At 35.9% G+C, this 20,962-nt stretch overlaps 1 protein-coding gene across 2 annotated transcripts in view; it reads left to right on the top strand.

Moving 5' to 3' along the window:
- Positions 1-20,962, top strand: part of LOC145984048 (SPRY domain-containing protein 3-like) — a 76,542-nt gene that overhangs the window by 50,939 nt on the left and 4,641 nt on the right. For both annotated transcript variants that reach the window (XM_083117386.1, XM_083117387.1), the window contains one exon: positions 19,553-19,691. In XM_083117386.1, the coding sequence (XP_082973512.1) occupies positions 19,553-19,691 (139 nt within the window). The remainder of the gene's footprint in view (positions 1-19,552; positions 19,692-20,962) is intronic.

The raw sequence follows: 20,962 nt of genomic DNA, 5'->3' as shown, positions 1-20,962 counted from the left end.
CTAATTCCACAGGGGAAGAAACAGGCAAATCCACGAGCAGCTACGAGTCGTACACCGGACATAGTGAGAAAAGTGAAGGCCCTTGTGTCAGGTGGTAACCCTGCCCCCCAAAGGAGTATCGCAAGTAAGTTGGGAATGTCTGTGTCAACAGTGAACACCATAATCAAGAAGGACCTGCAACTAGAAATGCGGCATAAGCGGCGAGTTCACAAGCTGTTGCCTCGTCACATTGCGGAACGTCGCACGAACGCTACAAAGCTCTATGAGACCTATCTTGCAGGGGAGAGATGGAAAAATGTGGTGACATTAGACGAAGTATATGTCTACCTTAGTGACTGTCACAAACCCTGCGCGATTTACTACCACCCTCGCAACAAAAACAATTATCAAACATTGTATCGAGAATGCCAGGAAAGTTTTCCACGAGGTTTCATGATCATCGCTGGATACTGCTATAATGGCAAGCTAGCAATTCGCCGTGTAGCTAATAATGTGAAGGTGAACTCCACATACTATCAGGATGAGGTTTTAACACCCATTTATAACATAGATATCCCGGCACTGTATGGGAAGGCCAAAAACCAGGTCTGGGTGCACCAAGATAAAGCATCCAGCCATACCTCCCATTCAACTCATCTGTTCTTACAGCGAATGGAGGTGGAAACTGGCATCCGTGCAATTCCTTACAGCGACATTCCGGTCAAGGCGCCAGATGGGTGACCCATGGACTTCTGTGCATTTGGATTCCTAAAACGGGCCTTAGGAAAGAGCCGTCCATGCACTCTCAATGGCCTCTGGAAAGCCTGTTAGGAGGAGTGGGAAAATTTGGACATGATAACTCTTCAGAAAAGTCTGTTGCAATGGAAATTACGTTGTCGGGCTATAGCGCGGAATGCTGGTTTTCCAATTGAGCATGATCGTTGGTGGCGAAATGGGTTTTCATGAACTTATCACCCTTCCAACATTGTCCTCAGAGATCCCGAACGACCTTCTGTACTTCTGTATGTAGCAGAAGTGTAGTGTGCTCTGATCCCATTTTTTGACACAAATCATTAAAAAGCCGCATATTTAGGGGCCGCGATTTGATGAAGTTCACGACTTTTACTACTTCATCCATCACAATTTTCAGAGGAGATAGCAAAGACTTAGCAACAATGGCTTCGCGATGAATGAGACAATGGTCGGTTCGTAAGTTAGGATTTACTTTGCGTACTTTACCCACAAATCCTTTCACTCGGCCTGTCATAGATATTATGTACAAACACTAATGCAGTCCTCCCATGTTAATTCATTACGGACCACATATTCATAAGTCGTACGAAATATTTCTTCACCGGTTGCTCGCTCGGGTAGATCTTTGCAAAAAAAGAAATTAATTGCAATTACATCCCCATCAACATACCTTATGTAGGAAACAAGTTGTGCGTGACCGCCAATATCGGTGGACTCGTTGATCTGAAGTGAGAACTTTCGACTGCTCTTTATTTTCTCCTTCATAATGTCTTCAATGTCACTGGACATGTCACTAACTCGGCGGTTGATTGTGTCAGCAGAGAGAGGAATATTTGAAATTTCAGTAGCAGCTTCTGAACCCAGGACTATTTTTACCATTTCTTTACACGTGGTCATTAACAACGTTTCTGCTATTGTGTGTGGTTTTTTAGCCTTTACGATAAGTTCGGCTACCTTATAGCTAGCTTCCTGTACTTTTTGCGAAACACGTACCGACGTAGTCATGAGCGTCACTTGTTTTTTTATTTTGTTCCAACAACCGACGAAAATAATTCACATCTTTACTTAACAGAGAGGAATGTTTTGTTGACAAATGTCATTTTAATTTACTGGGAACCATAGCAGCATTACTGAGTTTTTCACCACACACAACACACTCAGGGATTGGGCATGTTTTGTCACCACAACAAAAAAAAACCCGTAAGATATATAGTTATCACTATATTGGCGGTGAACTACTTTCTGTTTCTTTTTTTCGGGCTCGATGGTTTCACTACTTGCACTCGAGGACGGACCACTCCGTACAAGGAACTTATCCATATCGAAAAAAGAAAATAGTAAGACTGGTGTAGCAATCCAATATTCACACTACTGCAGAGCACAGCTGTGATAGAACTGAACTGAAATACTGTAATTGGTGCCTGACAATGTGTGGGTCCTTCGGCGAAGGAAAAGAGCAATAAAGTTTAAGAAGCCCCGACAAACAGGCATAAAACAGCCAGCCGTACACAAAAGATGCAGTGTTACAAACAAAGAACTCGCTTGAATAGCTCTATTGTATGATTGGTGCGGGCCGCTAAAAGGCTTGCTAAAAGTCTTACGTGGCTTTCTTTGCGGTGAACACAAAGCTGCCACCTGTAATCCATCAAACCGGCCCAATATTACAGGCGAGAATACATATAAGATGAGCAAACTATAACAATATTGAGTAAATCAATTACATTTAATTTCTATGAAAATAGAACAGTTATCAGCAAGAATAAACAAGCACCTTCTTACTTAAAATCGACAATTAATGTCTTACAATATTACTATCGTAGGTAAAAGTTTGCGGCACACCTTTCATCTTGTGACGGCACACTAGTTGCGGAACACTGGTCTAGTTGGTAGGGTGTCTGACTGCCATGTGGAAGATCCGGGTCCGATAGCTGGGGTGGGTCTTCTGAGGTCGGAATTTTTACTTGCTTAGTCCCTGCATAAAGCATCTGAGGCTCACCAGCTTCAAATCAATGTGTACCTGTGTGCAACCCTGGAGGGTAAAGGCAGCTGGAGCATGGTGCTGATCACATCACCTCCAAAATGGCAGAGATCAAGAATATGTAGTGGGGGTGTGGGGCCCTACCTGCACATACTCTTAAATATGCCTTCATGGAATGGTGCTGTGTGCCAGGGGGAACCTTACCTTTGACCTTACGTAATATTTAACAATGTAAGTCAGTATAATTCAAACTCAGTATCAGCACAATAGGTAGTAGCTATGGTGCTATATTGAAAAGGAAATTTAAATTTGCATATACTAATGAATAATGTTTATGTTCAAACAATAATAAATACCTTTATAATTATTAAATTGATAAAAGAAAACTAGAAACAACAAAATTACAAGAGCATTTATAACATATCAATGCTATACTTGAGAAGAAAATATCTCTTTGTTATCTCCTTCCGGGATAAAGCAAGTCTTTGTATTCACAATTCTGAGCTTCAGTTTTCAAGATTCAAAATCTGACCAAACCACATCCAAACGTAGAACATATAAGTGTCACTCTATGCAACCTTCCTCCAAGCACTCATTTGAGGAACTGTAACATTTACAAGCATGCTCCTTAAGCCAGATGAAAACAGATACCTATTCACTGCTTCAAAATCTTTTATACATATCAGTGTCATTCCATAACTTTCGAATCTCTATAAGATTATATCATGATCAAAGTTCATTCAAGTCATAAAAGGCTTTTATATCACTTAAACCTCCAAGTTATTATAACGTGGCCAAGTTTAATCTTTAAAAGCAACAATTATTATACAAATATATAACCATCCCATATTGATATATCTGTCCTTATCTTTGTTCCATCTTCAGCTTCTCTCTCAAGTCACAGACAACTAGTATCAGAGCAACTAGTTCAAGCCAAATCTTTTAGTATGTGCAATCTTCAATTGTTTTTGTTTTATATTTTTGTCCATAAGTGCTTAACAGCTTGAATGTTTGTGTTGTAAATGTACATATTTGCTCTGTTACAGCTATTTTACTATGTATATTACAATATACTTATCTAATGATTACAATTACCATTTTTTTTTTTTTAATGTTGATTCAAAATACCAAGTATGACATCATATTATACATTGAACAATTTTAAAGAGTTGACCTTTGTATATACACCTTGAAGCCAATGCAAATGTACACAATTTCAATAAATTTAATTATAAATTTGAATATATCATATCTTTCTTGTCTGAAAGAACACATATGATTGAAGATATTTGTTTTTCATATTGCCAGTCAAAAATAACTGTTATGACTAACTTATTATAAATATTGCACAAATGTAGAACTTTGAACTTAGCCTAACCTTTTTGAAATGTTGTTATGACAATTTATTATTTATATTGTCATACTGGCGCTCAACAAGGGACGAACCCACAACAACAGATCTGAGCACTACTGAGACTTTTAACATATAATAATTAATATAATGCCTCTATATTTACAAACTGTTTTCATGTTTACCATTATAATCATCTGAGTATAACTGAATATTTGTTTTCCAACAATACAACCAGAACTTGTTCATCATGAACCAATACAGTGCAACTACACATAATGAGTTTTTAGTACATAATAATGTTGCAAAAACAAACAAAAAAAATCAAGTTGTACATACCAACAATTATCTAATGAAGTTCCATATGAACCATTTTTACATAAAACAATGTAGCTCCATAACATTTTTATTTATTATGAACCAATGAAGCACCATTAAGAACTTCATTCTTAATCTGAGAGCATAATTTCTATATTAATCTTTATTTAGCCAAAAATATATTAATTATAATTTTCTATATGTAGAGTAAGTTACCTATGATCCAACTAAGTTTCCCATTGGGTATTCATCCATTTGTCTAGTAACATCAGCTAACAAGACAAGAATCTAAGTCCCTGCATCAAAAGCAAACATCCTCAGATTTACAGTGTGTCAAAACTAAGATTTCTTACATCACAAATCAATTCATGCAAGAAATGTATAAATTATGATGTGCGCACAAAAATTATAAATCTCAAATAACTGTTGTTCCTGAACTCACAGTGTCACGGCACGAATTTCCTATTCTGCCCTTTGTGAACACATTTTGGAGCCATAATGCATTCTAGCATTTTAAAGGAACCTACTACTTGACTTAAGCTTAGATCAAAACGTCTTTGCTTCTTGTCAAGTTTATTTCTATTTGAGCCTACAATTCAACTCTTGGAATCTCAGAGCTTTATAAAATGTTTTTACGCCACAGCTAAATCTTAGCATTAAAATCTATTATGCACAAGCTATCACATTATATTATACATTTTTTGCACTCCAAAATACACATAACAAAGAATATTTGTTATATTGAATTTTTCCACTGCTAATCACAACTAAGGATCAAGATATATGAATGAGGACCAATGTCGGATTACGAAGATCAACTTAAGGCAAACTCTACAGATGAATACTTCATACCTGAACTAATGTTTCAGACTCAAGGAAAGAAGCACGAAAAATGAGAAAATTTTTACATTGACATCTGACTAAAGAAAAATTGTGCATAAAGTACTGTGACTCACTGTACCACCCTTAAGCAACAGTCTAAGCGAAGAACTCAACCAACCAACCCTCCATGGGTATGGTTGTGAAACAAAGCAGTATCTTTTGTCCTTCAAAGCAACAAAATAAACAATATGTTATCAGTTAAGATATCATTATCATGTTTTGTAATGATGAAGAAAATATTGCATTATACATTTATGAAGTATGAACATAAATATTGGATATATAATCTCAGATGCATGACACTGTCAAACATATACATGTGTGTATTAAAAAGAATTTACAACCATGAATCAATTTTCGATTATCAGAATTGCTTTGAGTTTGCAATTGAGAAAATACTATCTGAAATTGTCAAATAATTAATCAATCTGTGTCTACTCTTAATATAGATCACACTTATAGAGAATGACATCACACTGACAATACCTTGTGAAAGCTCATTACTCAATATGCTGTCAAAATAAATCACAAATTAACGTTGTTATTCATTTAGAATAAAACAACTAAAATATACCTCATACCAACAAAATTTCATCCTAGTCTGTATAAATATTTTATCAATCCTAGCAAGTGCATTGATAAAATAACATATCTCTGAGGCTTAATTGACTAAAACCTTTTTAACGTAGTCATGTGTGATTTCAGAAGTCATCAAAAATACATCTAACATAGCTTTAATCCAAAACATGGTAAGAATGGTTATCTCAAAAGATACTTGATACTTACGATCATTATAAATATAAGACATGTGGCTCAGAGTAATCACTTATTTAATTAAGTACATTTATATTATAACATAAATGGAACATTACATTCCCTGAAAAAACTAGTGTAACTGGTCTTAATATGTATTTTTCCTTCATAAATTTATACCCCTAAGATGTGGAAATAGTCAACCTTCAATCATCATATACAGCAGCATCATCGTGTGGCTCAGCTTGATAAGTGTATTTGAAATCATAAATACCCAACCCATCAGCACTACACGATTACTATTGGAAGAATCTAAATTTGATAAAGCACCAGAGATAAATGTGCATCATAAAAAGAAATATATATATTCATATAATAAATATTTCTACATTAAGTGTCACAATAGGACTCACTATTGCCTTTACATGAAAACTTCACAATGCTTTCATGCAACTGTGGCATGGAATAATGAGTGACGAGCTTGGATCATCTAGTGGATGTCTCTGCTACATGTCAACTTCATAAAATATACGAGGAAACAATTCATCTTCAGGAATTATTGACTTAACAATTCCCTAATAGCAAATAAAATAATTCTCGTATATAAGCATTTTAAATGCACTTACATTCTTGGTACACTACCACTACTTAACTAACATCTTGGGTAACATCTTTCACCAGCTATTCAAGTTTGTTACATAGATGAACTATTAAAGTGTTTTAAAATTTGCTTTTGTTGTGCATAATAATGCCAAGTTTCCCACAAATATGCGGAGTTATATTTAAGTATAATAAACTTAAATATAGTGATCATGCAACTAAATTGTGCATAAAATAAATCACAAACTTATACTTCAAAATATTATATTGTATTTTTGTCCATCAAGATGAACAGTAGTACTGTGGCCAAATATACCTCCCTAGACCAACAGTCTAGAAGATACTCCCAACCAACCACCCTTTTAAGTTGATGTGTTAAGCAGTTACTACATCTATGTAAGATATAGAAGCTAAAGAAACATCAACTTGCACTTGTCTAACTTGGGCAAGAAAGTTCTGCACAAGATCACTAATTTTACATTACAAAATAAATAAATAAATATCATGTATATGCCTACTTAAATATTTAATTTGATTCCTAAATTTAATTTTGTTATTGGTTTTGGAGTCTCCAATTAGAAGCTGAACTCCGAGTATAAGCAGAGTTTCTATAAGTTTTGCTACGGCCACCGTCACTATCTGATCGGTAATATTCTATTTTATCATAACCAGGACCATTGTTATTGCTCTCTCTGCATACTGTGTTTTGCACCCTTGTATCACATGATTGTTTATCATGCTGCTGTTGAATTTGATTACTAACATCAGAAGATGTTTGTTCGTTATTATTAGAAAAAGTCCTAGAATTTCTATAGAATTTATTAGAATATCTATTCTTATTTATACTATTATTTATATTGTTTCTTTCATTTGAATTCAAATTCCTATTTTGATCCTTAGCATGTGAAACATACACTACTCTAGCCTTATTCGTCGGATTATAATTATTCCTGTTCGTGTCATTGAACCTTGCAGGATTATTTCTTAAAGATTGAAAATTTTCAATTACTTGCAACATTTGCTGCAATGTACGTACATTATTGATCACCATATGTTCACTAATCCTGTGTGGTAATAATGAGGCTAATTGTGCTATCAAATGAGGTTCTTCAGCATGAGGCTGAGTAGACTTCAAAATTTTGTAGTTCTTATTCGCATATTGTAACAGGCTTACATTACTCTCTTTTGTAAAAGGAGAATTCAAAGTTTGAGTCAACTTTACTGATTTCCAGCGGTCATTCTGATAATGTGCCAAAAAAGCCTCTTTAAATTCAGAATAAGTGGTAAACTGATTCTTTACTTCTAAGTACCAAGTTCTAGCACAATCAGTTAGAAGTTTTGGTATGTACTTCAAGAATTGACTTTCTTTGATGTCATAAATATCTAGGTTTTCCTCTACTTTTTCTAAGAATTCCGATGGTGCAAACTCTAAAGATATCCCATCAAAATGAGGGAAATGCCTCAAGTCCTGTGGTTTAATGAGAACTTTAATTTGACTCTTATTACAATTAGTCAATGGAACATCTACTGAATGACTAACATTATTCATATGACCAGCATCATGTTGTGCATATGAAATTTTGTCATCAACATTATTATTAGCAACTGATTTGTTCTTCCTCAATTTTCGACGCTTAGATGCTAATCTTGTATTTCGGTATGGACCACTAAGCATACTTACTCTATCATGATCTGAATCTGTACTATTATACATCTCAGATTCAGTATTCACTCCTATATTATGTCTAACAAGACTACTTTTTGGTGAACCATGACAAACTTCATCTTTATTCCCAACTGTATGTTGTCTCTGATTTACAGTGTGAGAACTCATTCGAGGTGTAAAGTCACTCTGTGCTTTAGCTGTATTTTTAACTGCTATTATATCATGAGTTGATAATGGTGTTAATGCATTATTAACTACACTCATGATATTGGTTTCTATTTGTAGAAGTGCATTCTTAACACCTAATTCCAAAGAAGAGTTGATATTGCCTTTATTATTTACATCATGCAACTTATGCAATTCATCATCTCTATAATACTTGTGCCTTGTACTAATATCCACCGACTTATCACTATCAACATCACTCCTAATTGCATCATTCTCTGGAACGCGAGTGATAATAATATGCCTTGCACTGCTAGACATAACTTCTTTATCAACCTCATCATGTTGTATGCCAATAGATTTGACATCAACCTGTGGTTCAGTTGAATTAGCATACTTGGTTTCACTTCGTAGCTTAATTAGATCATTACTTAATGTACCAAGTGATACACTACAATGAGCACAAACCTCAAGACATTGATCCAGTTGAGAAGTAAACTGTTTGGATAAATTACTAACTGTATCGTCTAATTTTTTATCCATATCCGCAGCAAGATAAACTAGCTCATCATTCATCCTTTGATCCAGTAATTTAACTTTCTTTTCTAACTTTTCTGTTCTATCTAAGCATTCCTTACGGAACTGTGAAATATCTACCTTAATTTCTCTAAGTTCCTTACTTTGAGCTTTACTGGCTTCAATGCTTTCTTTCATCTGACTCTGCACAGCACAGATACCTTCTTTCATTTCACTTTGCACTGCAGAGATACCTTCTTTCATTTCACCTTGCACTGCAGAGATACCTTCTTTCATTTCACTTTGCACTGCAGAGATACCTTCTTTCATTTCTGCCTGCTGCGATTTGAGCATCATCACAATGTCAGCCAATGTGAACTCCTTCTCCATAATGTTAGGTATTGAAACTAATATCAGAAACAGGAATATTCACAACTCAATAACTTATTCTTTCCTATCCAATAATTGTACCATTTGAGTCCTCATAATCTAAGTTTAACAATGTAAGTCAGTATAATTCAAACTCAGTATCAGCACAATAGGTAGTAGCTATGGTGCTATATTGAAAAGGAAATTTAAATTTGCATATACTAATGAATAATGTTTATGTTCAAACAATAATAAATACCTTTATAATTATTAAATTGATAAAAGAAAACTAGAAACAACAAAATTACAAGAGCATTTATAACATATCAATGCTATACTTGAGAAGAAAATATCTCTTTGTTATCTCCTTCCGGGATAAAGCAAGTCTTTGTATTCACAATTCTGAGCTTCAGTTTTCAAGATTCAAAATCTGACCAAACCACATCCAAACGTAGAACATATAAGTGTCACTCTATGCAACCTTCCTCCAAGCACTCATTTGAGGAACTGTAACATTTACAAGCATGCTCCTTAAGCCAGATGAAAACAGATACCTATTCACTGCTTCAAAATCTTTTATACATATCAGTGTCATTCCATAACTTTCGAATCTCTATAAGATTATATCATGATCAAAGTTCATTCAAGTCATAAAAGGCTTTTATATCACTTAAACCTCCAAGTTATTATAACGTGGCCAAGTTTAATCTTTAAAAGCAACAATTATTATACAAATATATAACCATCCCATATTGATATATCTGTCCTTATCTTTGTTCCATCTTCAGCTTCTCTCTCAAGTCACAGACAACTAGTATCAGAGCAACTAGTTCAAGCCAAATCTTTTAGTATGTGCAATCTTCAATTGTTTTTGTTTTATATTTTTGTCCATAAGTGCTTAACAGCTTGAATGTTTGTGTTGTAAATGTACATATTTGCTCTGTTACAGCTATTTTACTATGTATATTACAATATACTTATCTAATGATTACAATTACCATTTTTTTTTTTTTAATGTTGATTCAAAATACCAAGTATGACATCATATTATACATTGAACAATTTTAAAGAGTTGACCTTTGTATATACACCTTGAAGCCAATGCAAATGTACACAATTTCAATAAATTTAATTATAAATTTGAATATATCATATCTTTCTTGTCTGAAAGAAGATATTTGTTTTTCATATTGCCAGTCAAAAATAACTGTTATGACTAACTTATTATAAATATTGCACAAATGTAGAACTTTGAACTTAGCCTAACCTTTTTGAAATGTTGTTATGACAATTTATTATTTATATTGTCATAAATATGAATGTTTGTTTGTGGCAGAGTCTATATATAGATTGTTTTCCTTAGCTTCATTTTGCGGCAAGTCTCTTTATAGTTAGTTCTTTGCATTATTTACGATGACACAAATCTGTGGTTGCATCTATATATAGATGATTTTTTTTGGTCGCACTTCCCTTCAACATCACTGCAGGGAAGGGGTTAATTTAGAATCAAATTAGCTAAATTTTTATGTAGGTCTACTGAATAATTTTAAATTAAATCCATAATTTTAGTCCTACACTAAGATAGCCATTTCTTGTACTTGAATTGTACTGTGCGTTACGTTATGTACAAGATATAATTTTTTGTTGCTTCTCCCCATCAAAAATAAAGGGTGCACATTATACACTCACCTGTAAATATGGTATGTATTATTTATTCACCTTGATATTGTGCAGTAAATTTTTTAATGCGTAGTTCCTTTTTCGAAGTTGATACTCCTTGTTTCATATGTTAATTTAGAAACCAAATGAACAATGCTGGGTCCTTTAACCTTTAGGAGCCCAAGGCCATTTCCACAGGTAACCCCCTTGCTGCCCGAGCCAATTTTGAGCAAAATGCAGAGTTTCAATTAAATGAGTGTAGATAGGAGGCTAATTGCCCCAAAGAGATGAGTGATATACCGTTGTACGCGGAATGAACTGGAGATTCAGATAAAATTTATGCAAATTCAGCATATATGTGGCAGGCAAGGGAGGGGATAACCCCCAAAATTCCAAAATTTCGGGAAAAAATGGGGATTTCCCCCATCCCCCTAAGAAAAAAGTACATGACAATGTCGAAATTATCGCTGGCATGTAAGGAACACAAAAATATTTGCATTATTATCATATGACCAATGTAACGCGAGTTGTACCCCCAAAAGGAATGGTCAGCACCCCACTGATTCAAGCTTCAAATTGCAGTGTTACCTTGAAATGACTGTAGCTCAGAGGCTAATTGCCCTAGAGAGATGAATGATATACCGTTGTACATGGAATGAATCACAGATTCAGAAGATATAAAATATATGCCCATTCGACATATATATGGAGGGGGAGGAGGAATCCCCCCAAGAATCTTTTTTTTTTAAAAAAAATTGGGGTTTCTCCCCCTGCATCCCTGAAAAAAGGACGGAAAACATCCCTTTTCACCTCGGGTACTGATAAACAAACTTCCTTCGAATGCAGTTTCCAGGGGTGAGGGAAACGCATTGCTTTAGAATAGCAAAACCCACCTTCCTTTGTCAGCAAAATTTTTCCCTTGAAAAAAGACAGAAAAAAGAAGTCTCCTTTTCCCCGCCATTTTCATGAAAAAAAAATTTCAACAATCATTTCTGTTTAATGACAACAATATGAAAAAAGGAAATCCGAATTTTAGCCAAAAATAGCAAAGTTATAACACAAAAACTACGACCTTAACAAAGCATCTCGATCGATTGAGATGATCGGGCACCTAAAGGTTAAGGAAGGTAGGCCAATGTACCGAATTGGCAAAATATTGGTTATTGGTATTGTTAAAATATTTATCTGTATTTCATCTAATTATTAATAGAAACATGGGAAGTGGCAAATTATCAGAAACTTTACTAGTGCACCAATATTTGATTGTTAGCTCATAGATACATATTATTTGGTTCTATTCTTAGTTTTTGGGACAGTCTTTAATTTAGTAGAATTGTTTTCTTCACTGTGTTCTTTCTTTGCCACATAACTGTTAGTGTATAATTATCTGTATTGAAATACACTAAAAACCCTGTCTTATACACCATGGACTGTAAATAATGTGGAGATAAATGGCAGTTGCTGTACTCAGTATTGAATTGAGAAGGTTTCTCCCTGCATAATTCCTTCAAGTTTCTTTTATACATGTTTGATAGGTGGAATTGCTTTTGGTAATCTACTAATGGGATCACATCCTGCTGTTTTTAGTCAGGCATTAGCAAGCAAATAATGATAAACTATTAAGGTAAAGCTGGCTCCCATGGCAGAGTGGTTAGCACATCATGCTAGGATGCCAGGGTCCCCGGGTTCGAATCCTGGCCTGGGCATGGATGTTTGTGAGTGTCCATTCATCCCCATCTTTGCAAATTGGCCAAGAGTGGTACAAAAAGTGAAGTAAAATAAAGCAAATCAATCAATCTATCTATCAAGGTAAGATTTTGCGCAAAATCTTCCAATGTTTTCTTTAAGTACAAATATTGTGCAATGAGCAGAATTGAAACCTATCATAATTAACATAAATAGGCAGACAAGCAATGAAAAATAACATGATACATGAACAGTAGCATTATATACTATAGAGCGTCTCAACCTTAAAAGTCAGTATGGGTTAAATGGAGCGCGGCGTTGCCAGATCAACAAACGGAGGCGCATCGAGTCGCTGTTAATCGCTAATGATTCCAACAAATTTACTTCCTTAATATCATAGGAAATCTTCAAAATCTATGTATTTCATGTATTTTGGGAAAAACGATAGTTACTTCAAGATTTGCATGTAAATGTTTATATTTCGACGTAACTATTTATTATTTTACATATGCATTATATGTGTAATACATGCAACTATTGTTACTTCTTTCATTGAATGCTGTATCCTTTACATAAACAGAATTAAATAAGTGCGAAAACAAACATTAAGATATATTTTTTACGGAAAATGAAGTAATAAAGTGTGCTCACGTACCTTTAAGCATAGCTACTGTCCTCGTCTGGTAATGACGTTACATCCTCCAAAAAATCTTCTGTTTCTCTTGATGAACTCGGTTCCATTGTATTTTCTTGTTCTGGCATTATTCTGTTTCCCCTTTCTTTTCGACTTCTTTTTTACCGGTGTTCTGAGAGGACCTTTGGTTTTTTCCTTTCGTATTCTGTATATAAGATGTTCAGAACACTCTGTAACATCAGCCGTTGTCTTAACCGCCTTGCTGATATTCATTGACTTTAAAAAGTGATTTAGCACGCACATAACTATTATGCATTCTTTACCTCAAAGTTTACCAATACTGCATCTTTTTCCAGCTTGCTTCTCTATCCATTATTAAACGAAATATGTAACTTACATGCAATCCACAATTATCACACAGCCCACTGCATTTCCTACGAACTGGGGCACCTGCCTGCAACTGAATTGTAACCTCGGTGGCGCGCAATGAATTTGATACACGAGACAGCCCGCATAAACAAACTACAATTGTGCAATAAATAAAGGTACTGTGGAGTAACAATGTATTCTAAAAATAACTTCAAACAATGGACAACACTTTTCTTGCTTGGTCTGCACGTGTATCGCGACAAACCGAATAGTTTCTCGCTAACCAACTTTTACGTGTTACGGTCTGATGATTTATACAAAATATCCAATGTATATATATATATATAACTCTCCTCATAAGCAAATTATTCACTCAGGCAAAGAATATCATATCTACAAACACCATAGATCCCATAGAAAAAAAAACTGGCGAAGTTGTTCAAGCGGTTTGATATTTATGGCTTTTGAAGTATTTACAAAAAAAAAATTACGCGTTTTGCAAAATTGCATAATTATGGAAATTTCAGATCACATCAATTTATGACAGGTTATATGATGTCGTCATTAAATAGAGCATAAAAAAAACTGTTTGAAATTTATGACTTTTACATTTTGTAAATTTTGTAACATCTGGCAACGCAACGGTGGTAGAGAAGGACAGAGCTATTGGCAAAACTCATGTATTAGATAGAGAGGGAAGTACTCGATTTACTTCCATACTGACTTTTAAGGTTGAGACGCTCTATAGAGATGGAACTGATCAGATAGCACCCAGTTGGTATCAGCAGCATAGGTATATTGATGAATTGGTTTATCAGCAAAATTATCAATAATTTTACTGAACCAGTATAGTCATAATATAACGAGTGTCCGGCTTAAAAGTATAATAAAAGAAAAATTAATAACTTGAGAAGTAATTGAGATATTTATTGGCGGTTTGCTTCTACAACTATGTTAACTCAAAATGTTTCTTTACGTATGCTTGCGGCAGTTGGTACCACGTGCGCATGCGCGTAACTGCACGTAACTGCTTTGTTCACGTAAACGCGCCCATCAGTAGCCAGGTGGACTCCACAGCAGAAGGTGTTCTGTGTGCTTTCTCTCATGGAACGAAAGTCTGTTACACTGGTACAACGTAGTTTTCAGCGTGAATATGGACTGCGACCAACCGACGATGTTCCCAGTTACATTTCAATCAAGAAGTGGGACAAGCAGCTTCGGGAAACTGGAAGTTTGCTTTCGATGTCGGGCTGCCATGCCAAGCACGCAGTTCCAGAGGCTACTTCCAGCAGAGCCCTCGTAAGTCAATCTGACAAGCAAGTAGGCAGTTACAGTTACCTCGTTCGACAGTACACGATGTCGTCCATAAAAGGCTGCGCCTACGGGCGTACAAAATGCAGCTTCGTCACAAAATCAAGCCCGAGGACAGGCCACGACGGAAGAACTTCGCGGAGACAATTCTGGCAAAAATTGATGAAAACGAGGCATTCCTCGATTTCATCTGTTTCTCGGACGAGGCTACATTTCACACTTCCGGCAAGGTAAACACGCACAATTGCTGGATATAGGGAAATGACCCCCCCCCCCCCACACGTAGTGATGGAGTGGGAACGTGACTCTCCGAAAGTGACTGTGTGGTGTGGATTATTGAAGGACAGGGTTATAGGCCCATTCTTCTTCGCGGAGCCTACAGTTAATGCAAGAACGTACATCGACATGTTGGAGCTGTATGTTGTGCCACAACGTCCTCGTGAAGTGATCTTTCAACAAGATGTCGCACCATGCCATTTTGCGAACATTGTGAGGAATTTCTTAGATTGGGAGAGGTAGTCCATGGATTGATTGGCCCCCTAGAAGCACAGACATTATGCCACTTGATTTTTTTTCTGTGGGGGTTTATCAATAATCAAGTGTACCAGACACCAGTTCATGATCTACCAGATCTACACCATCGCATTCGTGCAGCTATCGCTAATGTTACGCCTGCAATGCTGCAAAACACTTGGAGAGAAGTGGAATACAGATTAGATGTCTGTTGCACCACTAATGGTGCACATATCAAGGTGCATTAGGTATGTAAAAAAACATTTTTAGTTAACTTACTTGTAGAAGCAAACCGCCAATAAATATCTCAATTACTTCTCAAGTTATTAATTTTTCTTTTATTATACTTTTAAGCCGGACACCCTGTATATGGGTCAGTCAAATATGAACCAGAATTTAGCTCTAGCTGGCATGAAAATGCCACAAAAATACAAATTGATAATTTTTGTGGTGCATTCTACTACAATCAATGCACTTTTGCCACCAGGTAGATTTTTTAAAATGCTTGTGGCATAGAAATATGGTGGTTATTGCCATAGCCAATTACATGAGAAGTAAATGATATTCACAGGTCAAGGATGTAGGGAGGATGTTCTGCCACAGTTCAGTGCATTTTCACAATTTTTTCTTGCATTGAAGTAGTTTGCGGTAAGGCATTTTTTGAGCTTCTGCATTTCATATTCTGCATGTCTTCACGTCCATTCACAATCATTTTATGGGGCCTCCCCGAAGGTGCAGTGGTATCATCGTTGCCTTGTAATCAAGGGGTCCCAGGTTTGATACCCGGTTGATGCTCATAGTGGTTTGGATCCCACTTTAAACTGTAGGTCCAGTCCCGATTAACCTCACTGTGCATAAAGTGGAATTAAAACACCAATTCAATCAATCAATCAAAAAAAGTCATTTTATGACACGCCAAACTGCTGCTTAATCTTCCCAAAATTTCTCTTTGCTTTATGTCTTCTTTGGAGAGAAATTTAACAATAATATGTTTGCAACATGTACTGGCTCTGCTTGCTCACTCATCGTACACGCTGCCGACTTACTTCCGGATGTGAACTGCACAGTATAGAATGAGTCTCAGAAATGTCTACTTCGACCTCCAATTGGTCCTAAGTGGATACCTTTCCTTGTGCAGCTGTACAGAACAAATTCTTGGTTATATTTGACTAATGCATGTGTAATAACTTTGAGCAAAATTCTGCCATTGTCAGTAGTATTTTCATGACTTTTAGTGTATAATTCATATACCCTGGTTGTGCAAAGTAAATATGTATAAACATACAAGTTCCTTTTTCAAAGCAAAACCTATTGCAGCCACCTGGTTATTTAAATGAATTAAAGAGTTTATTCATGGTACATATGCAATTTTTTTATCCAATCAGTAGGATATTAGTTATAAAAATATAAAAATGTTAAAAAACTTACGTGAGTGAGTATAAAAGTTGCAGACGACGTTTCACGAAGCTACGCTTCGCTTCTTCAGGTCACTTTTCAGTATATAAAATACCTCGTCAAGAGCATAAAAAATCCAGGATTAGGTTAAAAGGGGTGATAGGATATGGAATTTAAAAATACCTGAAGTTAAAACTGCCATGTAGGCTAAGAGAAAATGCTTAAAGATTAGTGTGCCCGTTTTACCATATTGAAGGAATGGCTGAAGTAGCGTAAAGATGCTACATTCCTTCCAATGAAAACTCCACAGACTCCGAAGCAGCGCGGGCCACTTCCGGCGTGACATGGAATTTAACAGACTCACTACTATTATTTCCCCACCGCTTAAACATGTGAATCCAGGCTTCGTTCCAGTTACCGTCATCCCTGTTTAATTTTTTCCCTCTATCAACACAAATATTTGCGGCATCATGAACGTTCAAATCAGGTTGTTTATGAACCGTTCTTACAACTTCTCTTTTTCCAACCTTATGTTTAAATTCTAAAATATGTTCAGAAAGCCCGGTCTTGGGAGATAGTTCCCTAATATCCTTGTCATGCTCGTCCCATGCTTCTTCCAGTTTGTCCAATATACGCTTTATTACAAGAACAAGTAATCTTATATACGCCCTTCTCGTCTCTGACATCTTTTCGCCCTTTTCCATCCTTTTTATATTCAGTAAAAAATTCCTCAATATTTTGGGGAGCTCTCATTCCCCCTTTTATCCTGAAACCTTTTAGAATTTTGTCAAACTTTTCGGATACCCCTTTTACATACGGGATGCCGACGTATTTGTATTCTGTTTCCCCTACCTCGTTATTCTTACTTATCCCCTTCTTTCCACCTTCATTATTCAAGACTTTAAGTGCCCCCCTCTTTATTCTCCTCATTTCCTCTACTTTATAACCATTTCTTAACCCCACCTTCATAATCCAATTTTCTTCTTTCTCTCTTTCCTCCCTACAATTACAAAGTCTCCCGGTCCGAATGTAGAAGTTCATGTATAGATTATTCTTAATTCTGTTTGAGTGTTCAGAATATTGGTGGATAAATCTGTCCCCTGCTAACTTCTTGTGGTAAACCCTGGTCCGAAATCTGCCATTAACCCGTTCAATCCTCAAGTCCAAGTAGTTGATTACTCCTTCATTTTCTACCTCACATGTGAATTTTATTCTATCGTCCTGTCCTCCCATAATTTCGAAGATACAATCTAATTTTTCTTTTTTCCCGATAATCAAGATGTCATCAACATATCTACAAAAATATTTAATATCATTGTTAACCTCACTCAGTGAATCTTTCTCAATGTAATGGAGGAATATGCTGGAAACTATTCCCCGAAACAGGGTTGCCCATAGCAAGTCCCTGAGTCTGTCTATAAATTTTTCCATTGAAACAAAAATGATTATATCCTGATACTAAATGGAACCACCGAACGAACTCCCAGGCTGTCACAACATCAATTCCCTTATCCATAACCCACCTCTGAAGACAATCCGCGGCTTTATCTCGAGGGACGCTAGGATACAAATTAATGACATCAAAACTACGAATTTCATCCTCCTCGTCTAGGTTTATCCCCTCCAATCCCTTCTTCACTTCCCACGAATTCAAAACACTGAATTCGGTCTTTCCTCCAACCTCCCTTAACCTCTCTACTAATATTTTCGCCAGTTTATACCCTGGATGAGAATACATGGGTATAATTGGTCTCATCGGGATCCCTTCCTTATGAGTTTTCGGAATACCGAAAGCGATAGGAAGTTCACCCTTCTTACAAAATTCAATAAGTTTCTTCTTTTCTGATCTCGAAAGTGTCAAACTGGTTTCTATCCCCTTCCTAACTACATTTTTTACTTTACCTTTTAACCTAATCCTGGATTTTTTATGCTCTTGACGAGGTATTTTATATACTGAAAAGTGACCTGAAGAAGCGAAGCATAGCTTCGCGAAACGTCGTCTGCAACTTTTATACTCACTCATGTAAGTTTTTTAACATTTTTATATTTTTATATATTTAGTGAGTAAACGCACAGTTTTCCATAACGGATATTAGTTATTGATAATTTATTGGCTATTGTAATAATTTCATAATGGTCTATCCATAATATGTACAGCTGGGTTCACTTCTGGGTTGTAGCAATGTCATTAACTTCAATAGAATCGTTACAATCCAGAAGTGTCCATGACTGTACCAAAAACAGAGATTATTGATGAACTTTCAGATGACTTACAACTGATTATTTCAACTCTTTAGTCTTCATACCTTCTAAATTGTTGTTATAAAATGCAATTTCAATAGTAAAAAAATGTTTGTAGTAAAATTTGAATAGAAGTACTGTTCACCGTGGGCACTATATTTTTGTCCACTGAAAATAATTAAAAATTGAAGCACACTGTTTGAAATTAATACATTTTAATAAACTATTGAGAAGAATCACATTAAGAAATAAGAACTAAATGAATGAATATTGTTTCACTGAGGCATTAGTTTAGAGTTGAGCTGATTGTTGTCATTTGTTAACATGAATTCACTGTGAACAGGGAACGTGAGATTCTTGAAAAAGGCTATTTTATTTTTCTCTTTTATGATATTGTTGTAACCTTTATTGCAGTGATGGTTCTCTAGAATTCAGTCCATCATCACCGGCAGAAGTAGATGATCTACTAGAACTAGGAGTTGATTTAAGTGATAGTGAAGATGATGACTGGTGGAATGACCACAATGGTGTTGAAAGTCATAGTAAAGTGCAGGTACTGTTCCTGTCAATTAGAAAATTTTTGTTGTGTCTTTCAATTTATATTATGTATACAAACTGTAAACTTTTCTATTTCTTTTGAAGTAAGATTTTCTTGTCAGTTTTGAAGCAAGCACTTGTGGTGTATACAAGGGGAACCAGGGCCGGACTGGCCTACCAGAACACCAGGCAAAATCTCGGTACACCCTCTCGTCTCAATGCCCTTCTGAAGACACAAATCAGGTGCCTTTTTTACGCTAATGCTCACAATTGGTCACAGATTGGGCAGTGGTGGATAAACCTTTTCTTTCTGTTCCCTCGTGGACTTAAGAGCCAGCTGAGCGGGGTGCCGCTCTCTGTGGAGGAGCACCTAACTGGGACGTCCCCCTTTGACTAGCACCCAAACCTTATTTCTGATTATATAAGCATGCCTATTTCTTTGTCTGTGTGCGTTAATTTTTAAGTTCACTTTATGCACAGAAAAACTGATCGTGACTGGGATCCGAACAACTATGTGCCTCCACCTGGTGTGTGGTTAAAATAATTAGATCAATTGAAGTTACTACTGCATAACACATTAAGTATATTACAAAATCATATAGCAATTTAAGCTAAGAGATTATTGTTATTTTGATATCATGATTTAGGTATTAAATAAAAGTGTTCTTTAACAATAAAACTAAACAGTATTTTTATAAATCAGGTTATTATTTTTTCATCATTAAAACCATAATTATATAATATGGTTGTAGTTTTTATTAGACGAAGGTGGAAATTTGGAGGACCTGGGTGGAAAGTAGGTGGGACACCAAAAATTCATGTTGCCTGGGTGAAAAAATTATATTGAGTCACCCATGGACTTAACAATGAGCAGTCTGGTGCATACTGAACAGAAACAATGACTCCAAAGGATGATCAGAAAAAAGTAGCTCGGGCCGATTGTACAGAGAGAAAATCTTCGAAATTCAGCCTGGGGTGTCCACCCCACCCCCTTCCTCCTCTGCTCATCCTCTGGCGTCGTCATTGGTTTACCTTTTTTTAATGACCCTCGCAGGCCGGAAATAAGTGAAGGTGGAGTATAGCAGTAACATAATATCCGCTTTATGTGTGGAATTGTTTGTGGGGTGAATTGGCACCCCTGCAAACAGCTACATCAAGTGTGCACACAGTGCTATTCGTGAGCGCAATGCGTATTCCTTGCACTGCCTTGAATTCTATAAAGTTTATAACAATCTCCTTACAATTCTGCTTACGCAAGTAAGCTGTGAAAGAGCTTTTTCCAAATTA

Source organism: Lepisma saccharinum, chromosome 2 (assembly GCF_977018435.1).
Source record: "Lepisma saccharinum chromosome 2, izLepSacc3.1, whole genome shotgun sequence".
NCBI classification, from domain to species: Eukaryota; Metazoa; Arthropoda; class Insecta; order Zygentoma; family Lepismatidae; genus Lepisma; species Lepisma saccharinum.
This window is presented reverse-complemented; position numbering and strand designations above follow the sequence as displayed.